General features: G+C 39.5%; 1 protein-coding gene across 2 annotated transcripts in view; it reads right to left on the bottom strand.

Annotated features, from left to right (window-relative positions):
* SPEG (striated muscle enriched protein kinase) overlaps positions 1-21,019 on the bottom strand; it is a 2,687,905-nt gene that overhangs the window by 1,330,643 nt on the left and 1,336,243 nt on the right. For both annotated transcript variants that reach the window (XM_044075871.1, XM_044075873.1), the window contains one exon: positions 9,217-10,982. In XM_044075871.1, the coding sequence (XP_043931806.1) occupies positions 9,217-10,982 (1,766 nt within the window). The remainder of the gene's footprint in view (positions 1-9,216; positions 10,983-21,019) is intronic.

Raw genomic sequence — 21,019 nt, 5'->3', positions numbered from 1 at the left:
CTATAGCTATGTCAAGAATCTTGATGGCAACACCCAGATCTGCTCTGAGTTACAGCATAACGGCACGAAAATTACAGAACCAACTGATATTGCCAACATCCTGGCAGATAGGTTCAGTGCTAACTTTACCCCCCTCTCACCCCCTAAAAGGCCCATATCTATACAGGAAGAATGAAGAGTCCCTGTAATCACAACTACACAGGTAAAAGCTGCACTCTCTAAAGCCAAAAACACAGCATCCATGGGACCAGACAACATCCCAGGCTGCCTTTTACATGAACTTCAGAACGAACTGGCTCCCCATTTAAGCACCATGTTCAATAATAGCCTCGTATCAGGCTTTGTGCCCACTGAATGGCACACAGCAACAGTTATCCCACTTTTCAAAGGGGAGCCACCACTGATCCCGGGAACTATCGACCTATTAGCCTGACGAGCCTGGTCTGCAAGGCTATGGAATGTATCATCATGGAACTCATAAACAAAGACATTGGTATCCTCCAAACACTGGATCCCACCCAGTTTGGGTTTGTGAAAGGCAGATCATGCCTGCTGAACCTGATCGACTTCTTTGAGGCAGTCACCAAAGCCGTAGATGAGGGTAAGGTGGTTCACACAGCCTATCTTGACCTTGCCAAGGCTTTCGACACTATCCCCTATTCTGGAATTATAGCTAAACTCACTAAACTAGGTATAAATCCCTACATCACAAGATGGGTTGCCAGCTGGAATGTATCATCATGGAACTTATAAACAAAGAAATTGGTAATCTCCAAACTCTGGACCCCACCCAGTTCGGGTTTGTAAAAGGCAGATCATGTCTCCTAAACCTGATAGACTTCTTTGAAGAAGTCACCAAAGTCGTAGACGAGGGTAAGGTGCTTCACACAGCCTATCTAGATCTCGCCAAGGCTTTTGACACCATCCCCCACTCTGGAATTATAGCAATATCAGTTGGTTCTGTAATTTTCATGCCGTTATGCTGTAATTCAGAGCAGATCTGGGTGTTGCCATCAAGATTCTTGACATAGCATAAACTCACTAAACTAGGTATAAATCCCTATGTCACAAGATGGGTTGCCAGCTGGCTCACTGACCCCATACTGTGAAAGAAGCAGACTCCATATCCAACTTCAGACCAGTGACAAGTGGAGTACCACAAGATTCAGTCCTGGGTCCTCTCCTGTTTGGTATCTACTTTTCTGAAGTACAGGATAACACAGAAGGTCTTTGGCTAATAAAGTTTGCAGATGACTGCAAACTAGGAACCATTATCGAAAATCTTAACAATGTGGACATCCTACAAAAGGGCATCACTGAGACAGATGCCTGGTGTCAAAAGCATGGCCTCAAGCTCAATGCCAGAAAAGTGCATTGTCATCCCATTTGGTAAAAACTCTGTACCCATGAGCTACCACATAGGTGGTAGTCTACTTAACACTGAAAGTGTGATAAGAGACCTTGGGATACAGGAGAACAGTAGTCTCTCCTTTGATAATCACATCCCTCCGAGCTACACGTTCTAGGGACCTAAACCTTGTCACCACAATAAACAGAACATGCTGGAGGGATAAATTCCTGTCCCAGAGATTTCCCATACTTTGGAACAAACTACCTATCTATATCAAACAAAGCTCCTCATTAGCACTCTTCATGAAAAATCTTGATGATTGGATGGGAAATAGGAAATTCTCCCCAGGGATCACCTCTGTGGCTCTGCTCAACAGGGGCACAGGAAAATAATTTTCTTGGGTGGCAAAAGCCAGGGTACTTTTTTGGCTAGGCTTATATAGGCCCTAGGGCTAATAGCCTAGTACCTACCTATGAACATATGAACCTATAATATAGTGGACTATGTACACGCTGGTTTACCATGTCCATTGAATATGTGGGAGAAACAGACAAATGTAGGTTTTGTAAAACAGAATTGGAAATTGTCACACATCTTGTTGCTGGTTGTGACATACTAATAGCAGAGGGACTGTATACTGAAAGGCATAATAATGTGGCAAGATTGCTGCAATAGCAATTGTGCAAACATTATAATACTGAAGTAGATGAAAAACACTGGAATCATGAGCCACAAAGCATCATAGAAAATGGTAAAGTTTATATCACATGGGAGCACCCATTACCAACAGTTCAAAAAATAGATGCTTGAAAACGAGATATAGTAGTTCATGAAAAGAAGACAAAAGTAGCATTAATCATTGAAATTGCTACACCTACTGACTACAGTGTCTTAAGTACAGAGAGCCAAAAAAAAAATCAAAAAATACCATAGTTTGCAGGCAGAAATAAGGGCAATGTAGAAAAAGGATACCCAGACAGTTCTAATAGTAGTAGGAGTAACAGGTCTTATAAAAAATAATTTACAATCGTACTTGGATATGTAACCAATACATGTAACTCCATATGAATTGGAGCAGGAGTCATTACTGGGCACATTACAGGTACTGAGAAGAGCACCTCTGGCTAACATCATGAAACAATACTAATTTCATGAACTTTAATCATACTTTGACTTAAGAATGGGGTCCATTCCTGTCATGGTACTACAAACTCAAAAGACTTGGAGAAATTAAAAAAGTTAAAGATTTACTGGGTGTGTGTGCATATTTGTGTGTGAAAAATAGTTTATTTAAGTCTTAGTTATGGCTGGTAAAATTGCACTAGAAGATATTGGGCTAAGTTCAAATGATGGTGACATCTTGCGGGAGGGGGGCAGTGATTAATTATAACTTTGTTCTGTAGCTCTGCAGTAGAAAGCTTAGTTGGGTGTAACAGGTGGTACTCATAACCTGAGGTAGTAATACACATTTGCCATATACTTTTAAGGCCAATAACCCTAACATATGCATTTGTTGCCCAGTGGTTCTTACCATGAGATCATACACACCCTTGACCATAACATGCGAAATGTTGCCAGCAGTCCAGGATTCAAACCCTGTACCTATGTACCTCACATGTATCATAAGCCATATTAATGTATTAATGACTAGAGGAGTTTCATCAGTGCACTAGAATTATATGATGCACTTCTACTAGAGGAACAGCTCTTTTAAAGATAAGTGATTTTCAGGACAAAGTCAAAAATTAATTTATAGAACTAGTTCAGTTAGAAATCTCAATCAAGGACAGAAATGTTATGAATCTTTATGAAAATGGTGTGGAAGTGAGATGGCTAAACTATATTGTACTAGAAGACAAAACATTTCCTTTTTCAAAATAAGTTGCCTTAAATTTGGATTTCCTTCAAAGAGCACAGTAGTCAGCCACTAAAAGTTAAGCTTGAGATGGCTATTGTTTCATTTCATTTCTATTAATGTAACTAGGTTCAGAAGTTCACTGCCTTCCTGATATCCTATGAAGCATGCCTTAAGTCATCCTTTGCCCAACTTCCATTTCAGGCTATCATAGAAAAGCAAGCTTGTACTGTAGAGAAGCTTTCTTATGTGGACTATTAAATTATGGATGATTGTTTAGAGATTGTTTAGAAAATGATTTAGTTCTGTAAAACTTAAATTATCTCTTTGTTTACCTTTCTTACCAATCTGTTGTTAAATATATCAAAAGTATGTAAAAGTGGAAACATGACTATGCTGTTGTAATACACAAAAATTGTTTTATAAGACAGCTAATCAAATGGCTTCTAGATGTTGACATAACTTTCACTTAAGTTACATATGGAATTACAACACATCATATATCTCAAACTATTTAAGATTTCATCAGCTACTTTGCAGGTGACCGTTTATTTATTTTTAGAAAAAAAGGCCCAACAGCAGTATATTAAGGATAGTGGGTGTTTAATGCTTAAATTGTCATCTTATCTGACTGGCATGAGAGCTGTGGAATACAGATTACTTCAAAATATACTTCACTTCCACACACTGTCTGACCACAGAGCCCAGGAGATTGCTCTGGGATTAAACTGAATCTGTAGGAGTACAACGATGGACAGCTCTATAAGATTTTCTAAGATCTATATTTCCAATTACTGCATTAAAAATGTGATTTAATTACTATTCTGCCTTATAGGAATGACAAATGCCGTCTCAGAATTTCCTGTCTTTTCCAAAACACAAATAATTGGAAAATAAGCTACCATTAACTTTTACAGCACTAAATGTAAGCAGTACAAACTTGTACTGAGTGCAAGACCAGTGTTAACATTCTGAGGGTCCCCAGCACATGACAAGTTAGGGGCCCTTAGGCACTTCCAGTCTATGTATCAGCCTGTCATTGCCACCACTCCTAAGCACCTTTGAGCTCATGCTACAAACTTTTAGGAGTAGTAAGCACAGACTGACCTGTAGCTACATTGCTCTTTCATTACAACAGACCTATGTGCTATACTATGTTGGCCAGTCTCACAAAGGGGCATTCACAGGTACTGGCATTTAGTTGCAACTATGATACAATGCAGCAACACTATGTACAGGTCTGGACTTAGGTGAAATGGTGCCCTAGGCCTACTGTTTCAGCCCCCCCAACACACACACACACACACACACACACACACACACACACACACACACACACACACACACACACACACACACACACACACACACACACACACACACACACACACACACACACACACACACACACACACACACACACACACACACACACACACACACTTCAGTGCTGTCTGGCCTTTGCCACCATCTTGGACTCCTCATATGATGCACATTACTATTTTCTTCCTTTTCTCTCATTTTGCCTTACTCTTCAGCTTTTTCAAGAAGCCACAACTTCCAATATGTTCTGAAGTGCATTTTAAAGGTTTTTTTTTTTTTTACACAACCTTTTCATCCAATGATGGCTTGAACAGAATTCATGATTAAGGAAAGAAACTGTGTTGCTGTTTAGCTTTAGTTTTCCATGAATCTTTTCAAAACACCTTTCCTGACCACCAAGTAAACACAGTAATAATCATTTAGGAAATAATGCAAATAAGACAGGGCCCCAAAAGCCATAGGGTTATAGACATTCTTGGATATATATCAGAGCATTTTCCCAGACTTTCAATCCAAAGAAAAAAAAAACATGAGTAAGAAAAAAATTTTAGTCTCCTAACCGCCCAATAAAGACTGCCTGTGCATCCCACTGGTGTTACACTAGGATGAAAGCAGAGATTCAAATTGTCATGTATTTCAAGTGACTGCTGGCATACATATACATAGCATGCCTCCTCACTCCTCAACCCATACTGTCAAAGGCAGCTAGCTACCTGTATACATGCCTGTGTGATTGTGAGGAGAGTGAAAAAATAATGATTACAGTAATGTATTCTACTTTGTTGCTCCTAGACAGGACACTGTCCCTGCACAAGCTATAGTAACCTTCTTTGTACACCTCTGAGTTCAATGAGAAAAGTAAAAGAAACAATGAGCTCATTATCCTCAGGCCAAACACAAGCTATAATAACCTCACGTGCACACCTCTAAGGTTTGACTGTGATGAAAATTAAAGTAGTAATAACCACACAGTCTTCAGCCCCACATACCCTACAGCAGCTTTCTGTACACACACACACACACACACACACACACACACACACACACACACACACACACACACACACACACACACACACACACGTGCACACATGCGTGCACACACACACACACACACACACACACACACACACACACACACACACACACACACACACACACACACACACACACACACACACACACCATAGCAATACTTTTTTCTACTTATTTCAGCAAATAGCAATTCATAGGATCATAGGAGGTTACTAGGCTATTAGCCGTGAGGACCTTATAAGCCTAGCCAAGAGTTTAACCCATGTGTAGACAAGTTAGCACCCAAAGCTCCTGTCCATCAGGGACACAGGTGGAATCCCAAGGGTGTATTTTCTGTTTCCCATCCAGCTATCCAGTTTGCTCTTAAAAAGGGATAATGAGGTACTCTGCTTGACATGGAGAGGGAGTCTCTTCCACAGATGGGGGAGTCTCTGGGACACAAATCTGTCCCACCAACAAGTCCTATTGATATCACAGACCAGGCTGAGGTTGCACGTACAGGTTACTTGAGTGGAGCTTGAATTGTGGATATGCAGCAGTCCTATCAAGGCGGGGTCTGAGATTCCTTTGTATGCAAGGCAGAGGTCATCTCTGAGGAGTCTGTATGAAGGTGAGTAGAGTGGCAGGGCTTTTAGCCTATCTGCGTAGGGTAGATGTTTGAGGCCCTGGATTCTCCTGGTGAGGAACCTCTGTGCTGTCTCCAGGTGCTGCATGTGCTTTGCGAGATACATTCTGAAGGGGACGTTGTACTCAGTAATTGGCCTTATAAGGGAAGAATACAGGGACGTTACCAATGCAACACTGGTACTGGCACACCAGGTCAGTGACTGCCGCTAAGAGGTTGCCAAGCAACAGCTGGGGTAATTAACTTTTATTTACCTCAGTGAGGAGTAATTCAAACCTGTCACCATCCTTGATTTCACTGACCCTCTCTGTTTTTTCTCATAATTTTGTTCCGTCTTTCGTAAAAAGTGTGATTTTGCTTATAAATCATTCAAGATTACAGACAGTCAATAAATTCAGACATCAGAGTTTTATATTTAATGCTCAAAACTGCATGTTGATGCAAAAAGTGTTAAACTATTCACTTTTTAATTGATTTAGAGTAATATTTAAAACTTGTCCCTGATTTTGAGCCTTTATTCTGCGATTATCGGTATTGCACTGAATTCTTCTGCAAAGAAGTTGAAAGTTGCAGTATTTGGTGTTGTGCCAGTGTTTATAAAACTCCTTAAAAGAGAAAACTGTCCCCAAAGATCGGAAGCACCATCTTTTCTTAAAATCCAAGGTTTGTACTGAGATCAGTCAGACTAGGCTGCTAATCTGTCTAGTACTTACCTTACTTATGTTCATTATCAACTTTATCCTAAAAGGGTTATATCACTGACCTGTTCAGGTTAAAGATCATAATCAGAAAATTAATACATTTTTTCTCCTCATTTTTCTCCAATCAGCAGCAGCTTTTGTGGGGCCCCGACAAAGTCAAAGATGATTAAGGAAGCCCTCTTGTAGTCATGGATATTGCAAGTAAAGCTGGCTATGTTGTTAGTTTAAGTGAAGTAAATGTCCACTAGCAGGGTTTAACTAAGCCAGGGATATTATGTCAGTGGTAAAATATTTAATGGAATTATGAAGCCAGCTGCTTGATGAAACACTTTTACTATAACCAGAGATATGTTTGAATTTTAAATTAGATATAAATAACAGTTATTGCCTGGCTGGTTTATTAAGTACACACTATTGCTGTACTAGCTTTTGTTGGTTTGACAGACATGTTACAAAATATCACAATAAGATAACTTGCAGTGGTTGCGGACCCCACAGGCAGAGGGGGCACCCAGCGATGACAGAATTTGCTGGTACCTAAAGCCAGCTTTGGCAGTGCCAGAAGAGAAAAAGCAACTCTTTACATAGAAAGGAATAGGAATCAATATTATGTATTACCTTCTACTGTGTCACTTATCAATGTTACATGTTAAAATAGATAACAACATCAAATAATTGTTTTTCTTTTTCAGGATCCAGTCTCTTTCTCTTCCTTTTTGAACTATGTTCGGATTACTAAAGGAAAGGTCTATGCGACCACAATATTCATGTTCCTCTTCTTAGGTAACTCATTTTATCTGGGAGAAAGGCTGGCATTAATGCTCTCCTACTTCTCACAATACTATTGTCTCCCCATTCCCCGTGTGCTTCGGAGCCCAGAGTTAGAAGAGTCATCATACTGACAAAACATTAACAGATTACCTTTAATACCAGCAGTTATGGATGCCAGCATAAAGCTCACTACCTCTTTAACTGTCTGTGACTCAGGATGATACAGCAGGTCTCTCTGCTATGTTGAAAAATAACAGGTTATCTGATGTTTAGGCCCACACATCACTTATGTTGATAACCTAAATGTATTTTATTCACATACCATTTGCCGATTTCCTATTATGGCAAGCAGAGGTGCAAAGTAGCACGTAAGTTGTTCATGGCTTCTCTATGCTGCCCACTTCATTGATTACCACACATGGCTATTAACTGAATGCTCTTACTTTGCTTTGTTTTCCTTTTATATGGTTCTTTCTCCATCTAGTCCCCCTCTGCCTTTCAAAACTGTTCAATGCTGGTTTACAAAAAGGCCACAGACTTGTATTAATTAACAGAAATAATGAAGTACCTGCTCTTCTGAAGAATGCAATCTGCCATTAATTCTTACTCCTTACTTGACCAGCTGTGTACCATAAGACACAACTTCTCCATATCGCATACCTTGTCTGTGACTCAGTCTTTGCATCTTTTCAGTTGTCTTTTGCTACATCAATAAGTTGTGCTAAATGTAATATAACTATTAGTTTACTAGACCTCACTGGCTATGACTTTAAGTTGAATTTATAGCCAGACACTGCAAAGCATCTTTGTATACTCTAATACCTTTTTCATTACATTAACAGTAAAAGGAGGTGTTAAGTATTTTGTTTCGTTCTTTGGATATGGTTGTCTTTTTCAGTGTACTGATGGTATTGATACTGTAAAATTTGCCCATTTTGTAAACTATAACTATCTATATGTAGCACACCATATATAACACTGTATGCAATCTGCTCTGCATTGTCCTTTAAGCAGAGTTTATCAATCATCACAGATCTATCTGTTACCAACATGTTCTAAGTAAATAATACATAGGCAGCTACTTTTCTAGACAGATAATTATTTACACAGAAGAGCAGATAACAGATAGACATTCAGAAAGACAGATAGTTGATACATAAAATATCTGTGTCTGATGCATTTGTGTGACAGTGAAATGCTATTAATTAATACAATGAATTATATACCTACAGACATATATACTGTGAAAATGGTGTCTTAAGCACTAGTTTATTTATATTCTGAAAATAAATAAAAACAGAAATATATGGATTGTTGGTGACCTAAGATGTAATTAGTTATTCTGCTCATTTTTTTCAATGTTTGTATGAGCACGATTATCTTTTTTAATCACCATGCTAATGAATATAATCATAGATAGATATATGTATATAAATATGTAGTTAAGCAAAGTGGTGCAGAAACATAGATAAGCAAACAAATAATGAAACAGAAAGCTGTGTGGACAACTCATTTTGTCATACCTGTAATGAAAATAAAGTTCTGTATACACTACCTATATCTGGAGACGTGGGTCGTATTCGTCTTCCTTTTCTTTTGCTGCGATCAGCTTTTCCATCATGTGCAGAGGGAACGCTTTCACTTCTTTCTTTCACTGTGACATGCCCCATGATAATATCTTCACTCTCCAGTCTGTCTTCCCCCACAAGCTGAGGTTTAGCTGGTTTCAGTGGATCAACGCCCACCAGGCCTAAACCTCGTGGAGTTACCTTGTCCTCCCCTGGTTTGGGCTTCACCGGGACAATACTATCTTGTGCAGCTTGAGGTACGGCCTCTTTCAAACCAGTGGGTGCTTTCTGTACCTGATGGGCTGCATCTCTATCTTCTGAAGGGCCTTCTGTAAAAGTAGTAATTTGATGGATTTTGCTAACAACAGGCAACTGTTTACTTTGTACTATTAATGGCTCTTGTGCTGAGAGTAACTTTAAACTCGTAGTCCTTTCATCTTTAATATTTGTTTCTAAATGTGACTCTTGTTGTGGCTTGGGTTCTGGAGTCTTTCTACCTATTACAGATGAAACTTTTGTTACTTGAGGTGACAGATAGGTTGCAGTAGGAACTAATGGCTGTACCAGTTCTCCTTTTGTAACATCTGCATCTTGTCTATAAATGTGAGCTGTAACTGAAGTAGGTGCCTTTGTTCTTTCACTGATCACATCAGAGTCTTCCATTTCGGCTGATCGGCTTACTGCTGCTAAACTCCTTACAAGAGGTTTTCGTGCTGCTGATGCTTCCAGACTGGTTTGCTGCCTCCTTTCAAATTCCCCTGTTATTGGTGTCTGCAATTCAGGAGTTCTTTGTTGGTGAGGTGCCTGAGACACTGTTAGTTGCGCAGCAGGAACTACAAATGCACGAGGCTTTTGTGCTGATACTGTTTGAAAAGGTGGAGTACTGCTTGGTCGGGTCCTCACCACTGTTACTACTTGTGGTCCTCCTTTGCTTACATCTTTTAGTAACTCCTGTGATCTCATCAAGTGCTGTTTTGACACTGATCTCTTGATACGACTTAATTCTTCTGAGAATTTGAGCTCAATGTCATAGACTCGACTTGCAAATTTACCTCTTTCATCAAATGAGGCTGCTTTCTGTCTAAATGCAGACCTCCGCAATGATGCACTTCCTGCTTCTGTTCTCCCTACTTCCCTAAGATCTTCTCTTGATGTTTCAGACATGCCAATCTTGTCATGATCATCTAGCTCTGGTTGATCAAATGACCTAGACTTCCTAATAGGTAACCAGCTATGCATGGGAAGAGGACTCTCAGATCGATCAAAGCTTTTCCTTCGTTCCTCAAAGTACTTCACCTTATCAAAAATTTTTGAGCCGGCTCTGACCAGTTTTGGTGATGGCCTAAGTGCCGATGCTTTGCTTGATGTTTCACTCAGTGGTGTTTGCGGCCTTGATTCTTGTGTACTTGCTTGTGAAAGTGCAGATGATTTCGGTTTCTTGACCTTTTCCTCAAACTCTTCTGTCACTACATCTTGATAATCGGACGGAGTCAAAATTTTCTTCCTTGGAGTCAGGGGTGTTGAAGGCTGGGCAGTTGTACTAGCTGTGGTGGTCCTACTGCTTGGCTGGGTACTACTACTGGATATCTGAGGTGCTCGTTGACCAGGTTTTGGAGATGGTGGAGGAAGAACAGGTGACCGCCAGGTGGGTTCCAGTGTTTGTGTTTTGGGAGCAGCTGCCAGCTTTCTTTGAAACATATCTGCAGTACTTTCTTTCTTGTTCTCTCCCTTTAGGGCAGCTTCTGGAAGACCTCTGTAAAGAACATCTTATTAGTCAGTATTTACCTGGGACAACCAATACCATCACCCCTCTCCACCGTGAACAAGCAATAGATATATTTTCAAAACCATATAAGAAAGCATGCTGTATGCTTACCAGTTGTGAATGTGCTTCGTTAGGAAGTATAGAGATTTGCAGTGAATGAACTTATCAGAGGCTGCAATAGTGCCTTCACATCAAAAACGTACTGTGATTATGTATACCTTATGACTAAAACATAAAATACTGATACCAAGATCTGATAACAAATGCAGCAAAGAGCAATGGTGAAAGCTGTGAACAAGATACCACATATAACAGAGTGAACAACACAAGTCGCACCCATCTTTTGTTGGTAGCAAGTGGGAATGGACAATAGGTATAGGTCTGTTAATGGAATGAGTTCTTTTTCCTAATTAACCACTATTGTGCATGCTTACACATAACTACTTCAAATTAATTGTTTTGTGTGAACTGCTTTTACTCTTCTTGTTGCCCCGATTTCCTTTGCATCTGAAGCATGGCATTTCAAACCAGCAGTTATAATGTTATCACACCAAAGATGAAAATGAAACAATGCACAAAAGGTTTTCATACACCACTATATTATGAAAGACATATAATTTTAATATACTAGTTTCAGTGTACTTTCATCTGACTTCCCTGTTTTTTTTTGTTAGTCTTGAAACTCTCAGGACTGCAGTAAGATATATTACTTAAATGTCATAAAATGCAAATTTCTGGAATAAATGGAACATCCTTTAGAAAGCTAATTTTCTTATATGGCATAGGCCAAGGTTCATCTGCCGGCCAGGAGTAGCACATAATACAGTGTAGCCATAATGACTGGCAATTACAGACATTCATTTCATCCTGTAGCTGTTGTACCTTCCCTACCTCTCTGTTCATTGTGCCTGCACAGCAATTTGCACAGGTTTCTTTCCTGAGTGAGCCTCCCCCAACCTGGGATTCACTGCATAAAGCAATTTCTACCTTCTCCACTGAAGCTGGCTATCTTAACTAAGTAAAATCTCTGGGAAGCAAGAACCTGACTCCCTCCAGCTTTTCAATTGTAATAGTTTGCACAGCTTTCTTTCCTGAGTGACCCCCCCACCTGGGATTCACTGCATAAAGCAATTTCTACCTTCTCCACTGAAGCTGGCTATCTTAACTAAGTAAAACCTCTGGGAAGCAAGAATCTGACTCCCTCCAGCTTTTCACTTGTAATAGGTGAACTACAATTTAGTTTTTGTAAACTGTTGAAGCTTAATGGTGTATGCACAACAACAGAGAAGGGATCTAGTCAATTGCCAATAGATTGGGCTATACTACTTTGAATCAGCATTACACTCACACAGTGTTCCAGTCCCAAGCATTTACTTTTTAATTTGGTAAAGTAATTTTGCTCCCTCCTTATTGACTACACTTGCTAGTTTATCCCTAGGATCCAATTAAAATTAGCCTGAAAATTGGTGTAAAATTAAAAAAGAATAAAACAAATTAAAGTACAACTAAAAACATTGCTTATATACAATCATACAAACCAAACCAAAAGCCCAAGGTAACTCTCAGAGTCAGTGTTAGTCCCGCTCCACTTGCCCTCACTGTGCTCGGCTCACTCTGCTCCCCTCTCTGCCCCCAAATACCACCCACCCCCACTAGTGCTAAATTTAAACCAGACTTTGCCACTTCCTTGCCACTCCCCTCCTGCTAAATACCAATCAGCACCTCACACATCATTGAGCAACTTTGCCCCCTTAACTCATTTCCTTCTCTCTCATTCTTCCACACCTTGTTAGCACAGTCAGCCATCAAATTTTGCCTGCCCCCTATCAAAATGCAAACAAGCAAAAAAACACTAATTACCCAAATGCCTATACTGTTTCTATTTTACCATCTCACTGCCTACGAACAAACACTTGACCATGGTATTCACTACCCAAATGGTCAAACAGACACTCACGACTTCACACATAACACAAAACACTTTACCTTCCCCAGCACACTGAATATACCAGCCTCTATAAAATACCACCCCTGTACAGTCACAAAACATAATCCAAAAGACAAAGACTATATAAAGCTTATAAACAAACTCCTAAAGCTCAGAATATCCTGTCACTATAACCTTATAACACATGGAGACATTCATCCCAACCCTGGCCCACCCACACTCAATAACCTCCACTCCCCTACCACAACCCCCACAGTCAAGCTACCCATGAATACTCCCACTAGTTCCCTCCTAGCATTTCACCTAAATATTAGAAGTATTAACAATAAGATTCCCAGCCTACACGCCCTCTTAGCAGCCCACTCCCCAGACATTATGTGTCTTACAGAAACCTGACTAAAACCCAGTACTACTGACAATGAGATACTACCTCCAGGATACAATATTCATCAGTTAGACTGTGCTATAAGGAAAGGAGGTGGGATAGCTGTCCTTTACAAAAATACTCTAACTGTTAATAGAGACACCATTCAAACTCCCCAATTCAATAACACGGAACTCCTCATAAACAAGCTACAGATTAACCAAAACAAACACTTGAACATTGTCTGTGCAAACATTACACCAGGCAACAACCTAAATACCCCTAGAAGATCTCCTTTACTGGTTATCCACTACCTATCCTCAAGAAACCATAGTTCTTATTGATTCTAGCACCGACTGGCACCCCTGCTCCTCCGACCCCCCCCCCACTCATATAAACTTATCTAGGTTTAAACAGACCATAACCTCTCCCACTAGGATAAACAAACCAACCAACAAGGAATGTATCCTAGACTGGATCCTAGTTAATAACCAACCCCAACTGTACACAGCTGGTACTCTCCCTGATGACCTCAGTGACCATTGTCTAACCTATATCATAAAACATAAGGCAGGAAACCCTCACCAGCCCAAATATAAAACATTTAGAAACAGGAAAAACTTTGATGCTGCTACATTCCAAAATGAATTAAAAGCAGTTGACTGGTCAGTACTAAAAAATCTAACATTAGAGGAGGCCATAGATCACTTTAACACTAAATTCTTAAGTATCCTTGATTCCCATGCTCCAGCACGTACAATAAAAACTAGATCAAATACAGCACCATGGCTCACAAAAGATACCAAAGCTAAAATCAAAAATATTAACAGAGCCTGGGCCAGCTGGAGAACAACCAAAGCCCCACTTCACCATCTAAAATATCATCAACTCAGGAATGATACAAAAAATCTGTTTTACTGGATAAAAAAGCTTCTACCAAAATCTCCTACAAAAACACCACAACAACCCTCAAAAGTTCTGGGCAGGCTTAAATCAACTACTTTGTCCAGGTCAACCAACCACCCCAACCCCAGCTAACTACACCCATAGTTCCCCAGAGACCATAGCTAGCGCCTTTAATAAATTTTTCACTGAAAGAATCCAATCCCTAGCAAATCAACTAACCCCCTCTAACTTAAATCACATGCCTAATCTACCTAATAATCACCCGGAATTTAGCTTCCAACCAATATCCACTAGTTTTATCAAAACACTTCTAAAAAAACTAAAACCTACCACCCTCGCTGCTGACCTCCTCCCTGCAGAGTACCTACAAATAGCTGCAGATGCCATTGCATATCCCATATCTATCCTCATCAACAGAACGTTATCCGAAAATGCTATCCGCTCCCTCTGGAAAATATCTCATGTCATCCCACTCCATAAAGGTGGTAGCACCTCAGACATATCCAGCTATAGACCCATTGCCATTCTTTTCCCATGAGCCAAAATAATGGAGAAATGTGTACACAAGCAACTAATGTAATACCTTACACAGAATAACTTACTATCTAACTCCCAGCATGGTTTCAGGCCATACCACAGCACCACCTCAGCCCTCCTTTCCTTTACTACTGCCATAAATCAAAAAAAGGAATGACAATAGGCTAACCTCTGCCCTCTTTCTTGACCTATCAAAAGCCTTTGACATGGTCAACCATGAACTCCTCATTCTTTCACTAAAATCTATTTCCCTCAACAAGCCTGCTATCCAGTGGTTCCAGTCCTACCTGACTGGTAGACAGCAGGCGGTATTTTGGCAGGGCAAACTCTCCAGCCAGTTACCTCTCACACTTGTTTTCCCTCAAGGGTCCATACTAGGTCCACTACTCTTCTCTATTTTTATCAACAACCTCCACACTGCTATCCCTAAAGCCACCTGCATTCAATATGCAGATGATTCCACTCTCATCTGCTCAGCCAACTCCCCATCCGACTTGCAAATCTTAACCCAAAATACATTTAACACTATTGAGAACAGGCTCACCAAACAATGCCTACTTCTGAGTCCCAATAAAACTAAACTTCTACTCTTCTCTCCCACTAGTAGATCCACCCCACTTTCATTCTCTGTCACATCTAACAATGGTACCACTATTTCCCCAGATAATCACACCAAACCACTAGGGGTTATCATAGACAATAATCTCAAATTTGACCTACAGATCAACAAAACCATACAGACCATCAATAAGAAGCTTGGATCACTGTATAGAAACAAGACATTTTTAACCCCACTGGCTAGGACTGCAATCTCCGGATCACACCTACTCTCTACTATTTTATATGTCTCACCTGTACTCTCAAACCTCAACAAATCTGAACTAGGTAAGCTGTCCCATAGCTACAATCATATTGCCAGATTTGCCACTGGCTCCACTATTAGAACCCACCACTGCCAGAACCTTAAACAACTAGAGTGGCTAGAACTGCCCAGCTTAATTCAATTCAATCAACTCTCAATAGCACACAAAATTTTGTACAACCCTGAGGATACCCCCTCACTTAAAAATATTATTAAGCCGTATAGCAACCTAAGATCCCTACGGTCAGCCGATAAACTACTGGTCCAAACCCACAAAGCTAATAACTCTGCTGGTGAATCCATGCTTGCCAACTTCATTGGCAAAACCTGGAATTCATTGCCAAACTATATAACCCTACAATCCTCCAAAAGTCACTTAAAAAAAAACTCAAACAGTATATCAAAGTGAATTGGCTATGCCCATGCACCAACCCTGATTAAGTTATAAACTAAAAGCATATTCTGCAATTATCATCACTTGTAACTTCATCACCAAGCTCTGCTTCCAATCTGATGTCTCTTACTTTTGTCTGTCCATGAGAATTGTGAGTCCCTACTAGGGAACACTACTAACCCATTGTATATAATCACTTTGTTTTTATAATTTTTTGCTAACTTCTGTGTAATCTATGTAAGTTTGTCTATGTGGAGCTTTTCTCCCTGGGCCTCTGCTAAAAATGGACATGTATCCAGTCAGACTATCCCGTTAAACAAATGTAAAATAAACAAATGTAAAATAAAATAAATAAATACATTAACATTAGTATAGAGGTTTGTGCATTAATAATGTACATTCATAGGTACTGTATGACTGTTTCTAACTTTGTAGTGCTTGCCTCTCATAACATATGGAGAAGCGAACATTATTCTTTGTTTTATCTCCCTGACACCACTGTATTCAGTGCACCCGTTTTTAAACTCCTCTGCTGTACAGCTGGTTTCCTTGGATTCAGAATACAGTCTCAGGCTCTTAGACATGGAAAGCATGCATAGCATTTCCACTGACTTTCTTTAGATCTTTACTTACTTTAGTTTATCCAGATGAGAAACAGAAGTAGAAACCCATTCGTACGATATTAACATAGACCTATGCACATGAAAAATTGCACATATTGTACATATAAACCTCTGCTGAGATACTCATCATTAAGAAACAAACAGCACACATACTTTCTCATCATTTACATAAAAAGTGGACATTGAAGCATGATGTCCAGTATTTCAAGCCTCTGATATGTTTGTGTAGGATACCACTATATAGCATGCAGCATATCAGTGACTCCAGTCTCTGGATAAACGACAGGTAACCAGAGTTAGTTCACTAATTGCTTCTCCTACAAACAGTACATACCAACTGCACTGCTTAAGGGCAAGAAAGGCATATTTTATAAATATTGAAACACGGCTTAAATTTTTTTTTTTTATATTATAGAACCTCCTAAATAACACAGCTTTGCTTTTTGTAGATACGCTGCTGCTTGACAAGATCATATAGTTTGTCATTTTGTCTGTGTGATGGTGATGCACAGATCAGTTTTGTCTATTTCTGTTACAACCCTGTTGCAAAGGATTCTCCCTCAGATCTAAACTGCTAACTTTTGGATATCATATGTTGGTTACCCATCCGTGCCATGAGGACATTAATGAAGCTATTTTTGTGGAGCACCTAAATTCTCATCTGGATATTGCATCATTTTCCATCTACTGGCATAAGTCCAGACGGAGAGGCTGGGTGTGGCAGACTGGGATACAAATGAAAGAGAAATAATTAATAGCAAACTATCCCCTCTAAAATCAGTTCGCCGGTTTGGAAAAGCAGACTCTTTCTAATCTTAGGACTCAAAACCTGGTCCACCTCAAAATCTGCCTACATTGGTATACCCTGTGAAGATTTCTACCTTGAAATACTGCAAACTATTACAGTCAGGACAATAAATTAAGTCCACTGGTTGGTTGCTTTATAGAACACAGAACTCTTCAGCTAATCTCTCAAATGACAGTATTAAGGCTCATATTACTTCTTTGTTATGGAACTTGGATGGCATCTTGTTTGTTGGAGAATTAAATGTTTTGATCTGCCACCTCCTTTATTAAGATCTACATGGATCAAGCTTGCATTATTTATGTTTCTGTTCTTGTATGTTCCAAGGAGGCTTGTTTACTTTGCAGTTGTGGAACTACTAGGCATTTCTAGGGTACAGTTAGAAATTCTGGAAACAGTAGCCCTTTCTTATCGATACCCCATTGAATGAAATTTTCTACCTCCCCATATAAGAAGTTCTATATTACTCTTCTGTTTTAAGTCTTAAAACCTGCCTCCTGCAATAAGCTTCAGGGTCAGATTAGAAAAGAGAAATTTGAATGGTATTATGATTTAACTGAGCAGGACTTTACACTTTATCCATGGGTCTAGATACAATTTTGTAATTATTCATTTTATTACATGACATTTATTTATTATACAGTGCTTTAGAGAAGAGGTGAACTGTACATCTTCACCCTAAATGGAAAATGAATGTTCTCCAACAGGGAGTTAATATACAGGTAATGTCCAGTAAAAAAAAGGCTGCCGCTTTACAGCACCATATTACATTATTGTGAAGCCTGGACAGACAATAAGCCAAAGGGCATTATTGTATAATTATTGCTAAACGCTACTTTGCCATTTAGTAAGCATAAAATTAAAAAAAGAAAAAAAAAAAGTAAATAAAGAAGTGTGTGTTTGTCTGCATGCGTGCATGTGACAGACAGATAAAGAGAGACAAAGACAGCATGAATGGGTGAGAAAAACTGAGAAAGGTTGTGCACACAAATTCCTTTACATTTTTCTTTTCTAACAGTTGTATTAAGTTCAATCTGCCAATACAGTTCTCTAAACCCCATCCTAACTTCATTTGATTGCAAAAGGCAGTTCATCAACATGCATTGGCGAAACAGTAAGATTTATGAAACTGCAATGTCTGCCATTATTGATTGACTTTAATAGTCAGTAATTTACCAGCAAGTCAAACCTACTCTGAGTGACACACCTGAACTATGAGGCAAAATCAAGAACAGTTAAGAGACAAGTGGGAGGTTGCAATGACTTCCATCCCATCATATTTTTCATTCATTTGATCACAATGAGACATATGAGGTGTATTCGCTCAACCAGCTGGCTGTAACTGTTGGGTAAGTGTGTGTGTGTGTGTGTGTGTGTGTTTTTGTGTGTGTGTGTGTGTGTGTGTGTGTGTGTGTGTGTGTGTGTGTGTGTGTGTGTGTGTGTGTGTGTGTGTGTGTGTGTGTGTGTGTTTCCAGGTATATGTCAGTGTAATTCTGCCTGTCTCTGTTTCTGAATGTGTATGTGTATAGACAATGAATAGCTATATAATTTATATTTTGGATGTGAAATACTTCTTTCAGCAATAATCATATATGCTACAGCAAGTTTTAAACATTAGGTGGAGGAAAGTACAGTTGTGTAAGCAAACTTACCATTAGAGTAGATGTTTGAATAGATCACTACTGTAATAGTTTTAGCTATATAGGTTATATCCTGCCTAAGATATACCAGCCGGGGAGCTTCCAAAGCTTAAGGGCAATTTCATGTGCCCAGACTACTGGCAGCTCAAGCTAAGCAGAACGAAAATCAATAATATGGGTGCTTAGCCCTTCAGAGCTTTTGTGGCAGCTGAAACAGTGATGCTGTAGCCCTGAAAGAGATCAGTGCTAGGCATATAAAAATCAATGCTCTTTCCATGACAATTAAAAATCAGACACAGAATAAAGAGAAGGGACAGAGGGAGCGGCTACTGCAGCAGTGATCTATTTTAACCTCTACTGTTATGGTAAGTTTACTTACACAGCTGTACTATATTCATCATAAGATCACTGCTGCATTAACCTTAGTTATATGAGGTTGAATGCCAAAGCTTAGAATGTTTGGGAGGAGGAAGGATGAGGGCCAGGAGCCTGTGGAGAATGGTCCTAGCAAAGCCTGCTCTAGACCTGGAATATGATTCTAGTTTATAGTGTTTTGTATAAGTATGAGAAGAGGACCAAGTTGCTGCCTCTAGAATACTTCTAGGGTCTACCTGTTTCCAAAAAAGTCACTGAAGCAGTTAAGACACCAGTAGAATGTGCCTTAACCCTGCCTGAAATTGGCTTGTCATGGTGGAAGTAATAAAACAAAATAGCATAGGAAAACATTTGGAAATTGTCTGTTTTGACAGTGGTTGTCCTTTTTATTTCTCACCTTCCTAAGAAATGAATAAATGATCAAAATTTCTGAAAGATATAGTTCTACCCAGATAGTATCTGAGTTGTCTGTCGACATCCTGATGAATCCCTTCTCCTCATTTTTAGGTTCTGGAAAGAAGACAGTAAGATGGATAGCCTGGACCAAAGTAAACTCAGATACCACTTTAGGCTTAAATGCATATTTCATTCTCAAATAACCTCTCTCTATGGAAAATGAAATAAGGTTGACCCAAAATAAGAGTTTGCAACTCAAACAGTCTTCTTGCAGAAGTCAGAGTAATAAGTGAAACTGTCTTCCATGTCACAAACCTCAACTCAGCCTGATGAGCTGCTTTAAATATGAAGCAAGAGTTAATTTTCCAAAACAAAATTAAGATGCCAAGGAGGAGCACCTGCTTTTTAGGTGGATATGGATGCAGAACCCATTTCAAAAACATCTTGACATAGGAGTGCATTGAAAGAGGGATATCTATGGACAAATGAACCTTGACAGATGAATCTGAAAGGCAAGAATATAATAACTCACAAAAATATTGCAGAACCAGAGAAATGCTACCCTTAAAGTGTTCTTGGTTCATAATGTGGCACCAACCAGAACAAAAATTCATTTGATAATCTATGATTTCTTCGCTGTTGCTGTGATGTAGAGGGATAAAGCCCTGACTACAGCTCAGGTTTGAGTAGCATCTTAGCTGGCTGATGGAGCAGCAGGAAGGTCAGTTTCATCAGAATTCCATGTGATGATTCCTGGTGAAGGCTAGGGATGTCATGATGATAGAGTATGGTTCAATAAGGTGAAAGGGTGGTGAACATAGGTGAACTGCTGCAGAGAAGAGTTGATGCACTGTACATTTCCATTTACACACCTACTCCTTGGACATGACCATGGACACTGACCATCATAAGAAAATACCCCCCCCACAGATTGCTAGACCCCACCAGGATGTACTTAGAATCCATGTGGGCCCCAGCTGTGTTGGAGCAAGTCCAAGGAGCAAAGACCTGGTGATTGACATGGGACACTGGGTAGAAGGATGTAGGATGATGCAGTGGAGCAAAAAATCCTCCTAAAATATATGATTTTCTAGTAGCAAGTTTTTTTGCATTCTATACTACCTGCCGCATGTCATCAGAAGAAAGATAGCTTGAAGGTATTAAGATTCTATCAC

Source organism: Protopterus annectens, chromosome 6.part1, assembly GCF_019279795.1.
Source record: "Protopterus annectens isolate FY-2018-M chromosome 6.part1, PAN1.0, whole genome shotgun sequence".
Lineage (NCBI taxonomy): Eukaryota > Metazoa > Chordata > Ceratodontiformes > Protopteridae > Protopterus > Protopterus annectens.
Note: the sequence above shows the minus strand (reverse complement) of the source record. Positions and strands in the feature narration are given on the sequence as shown.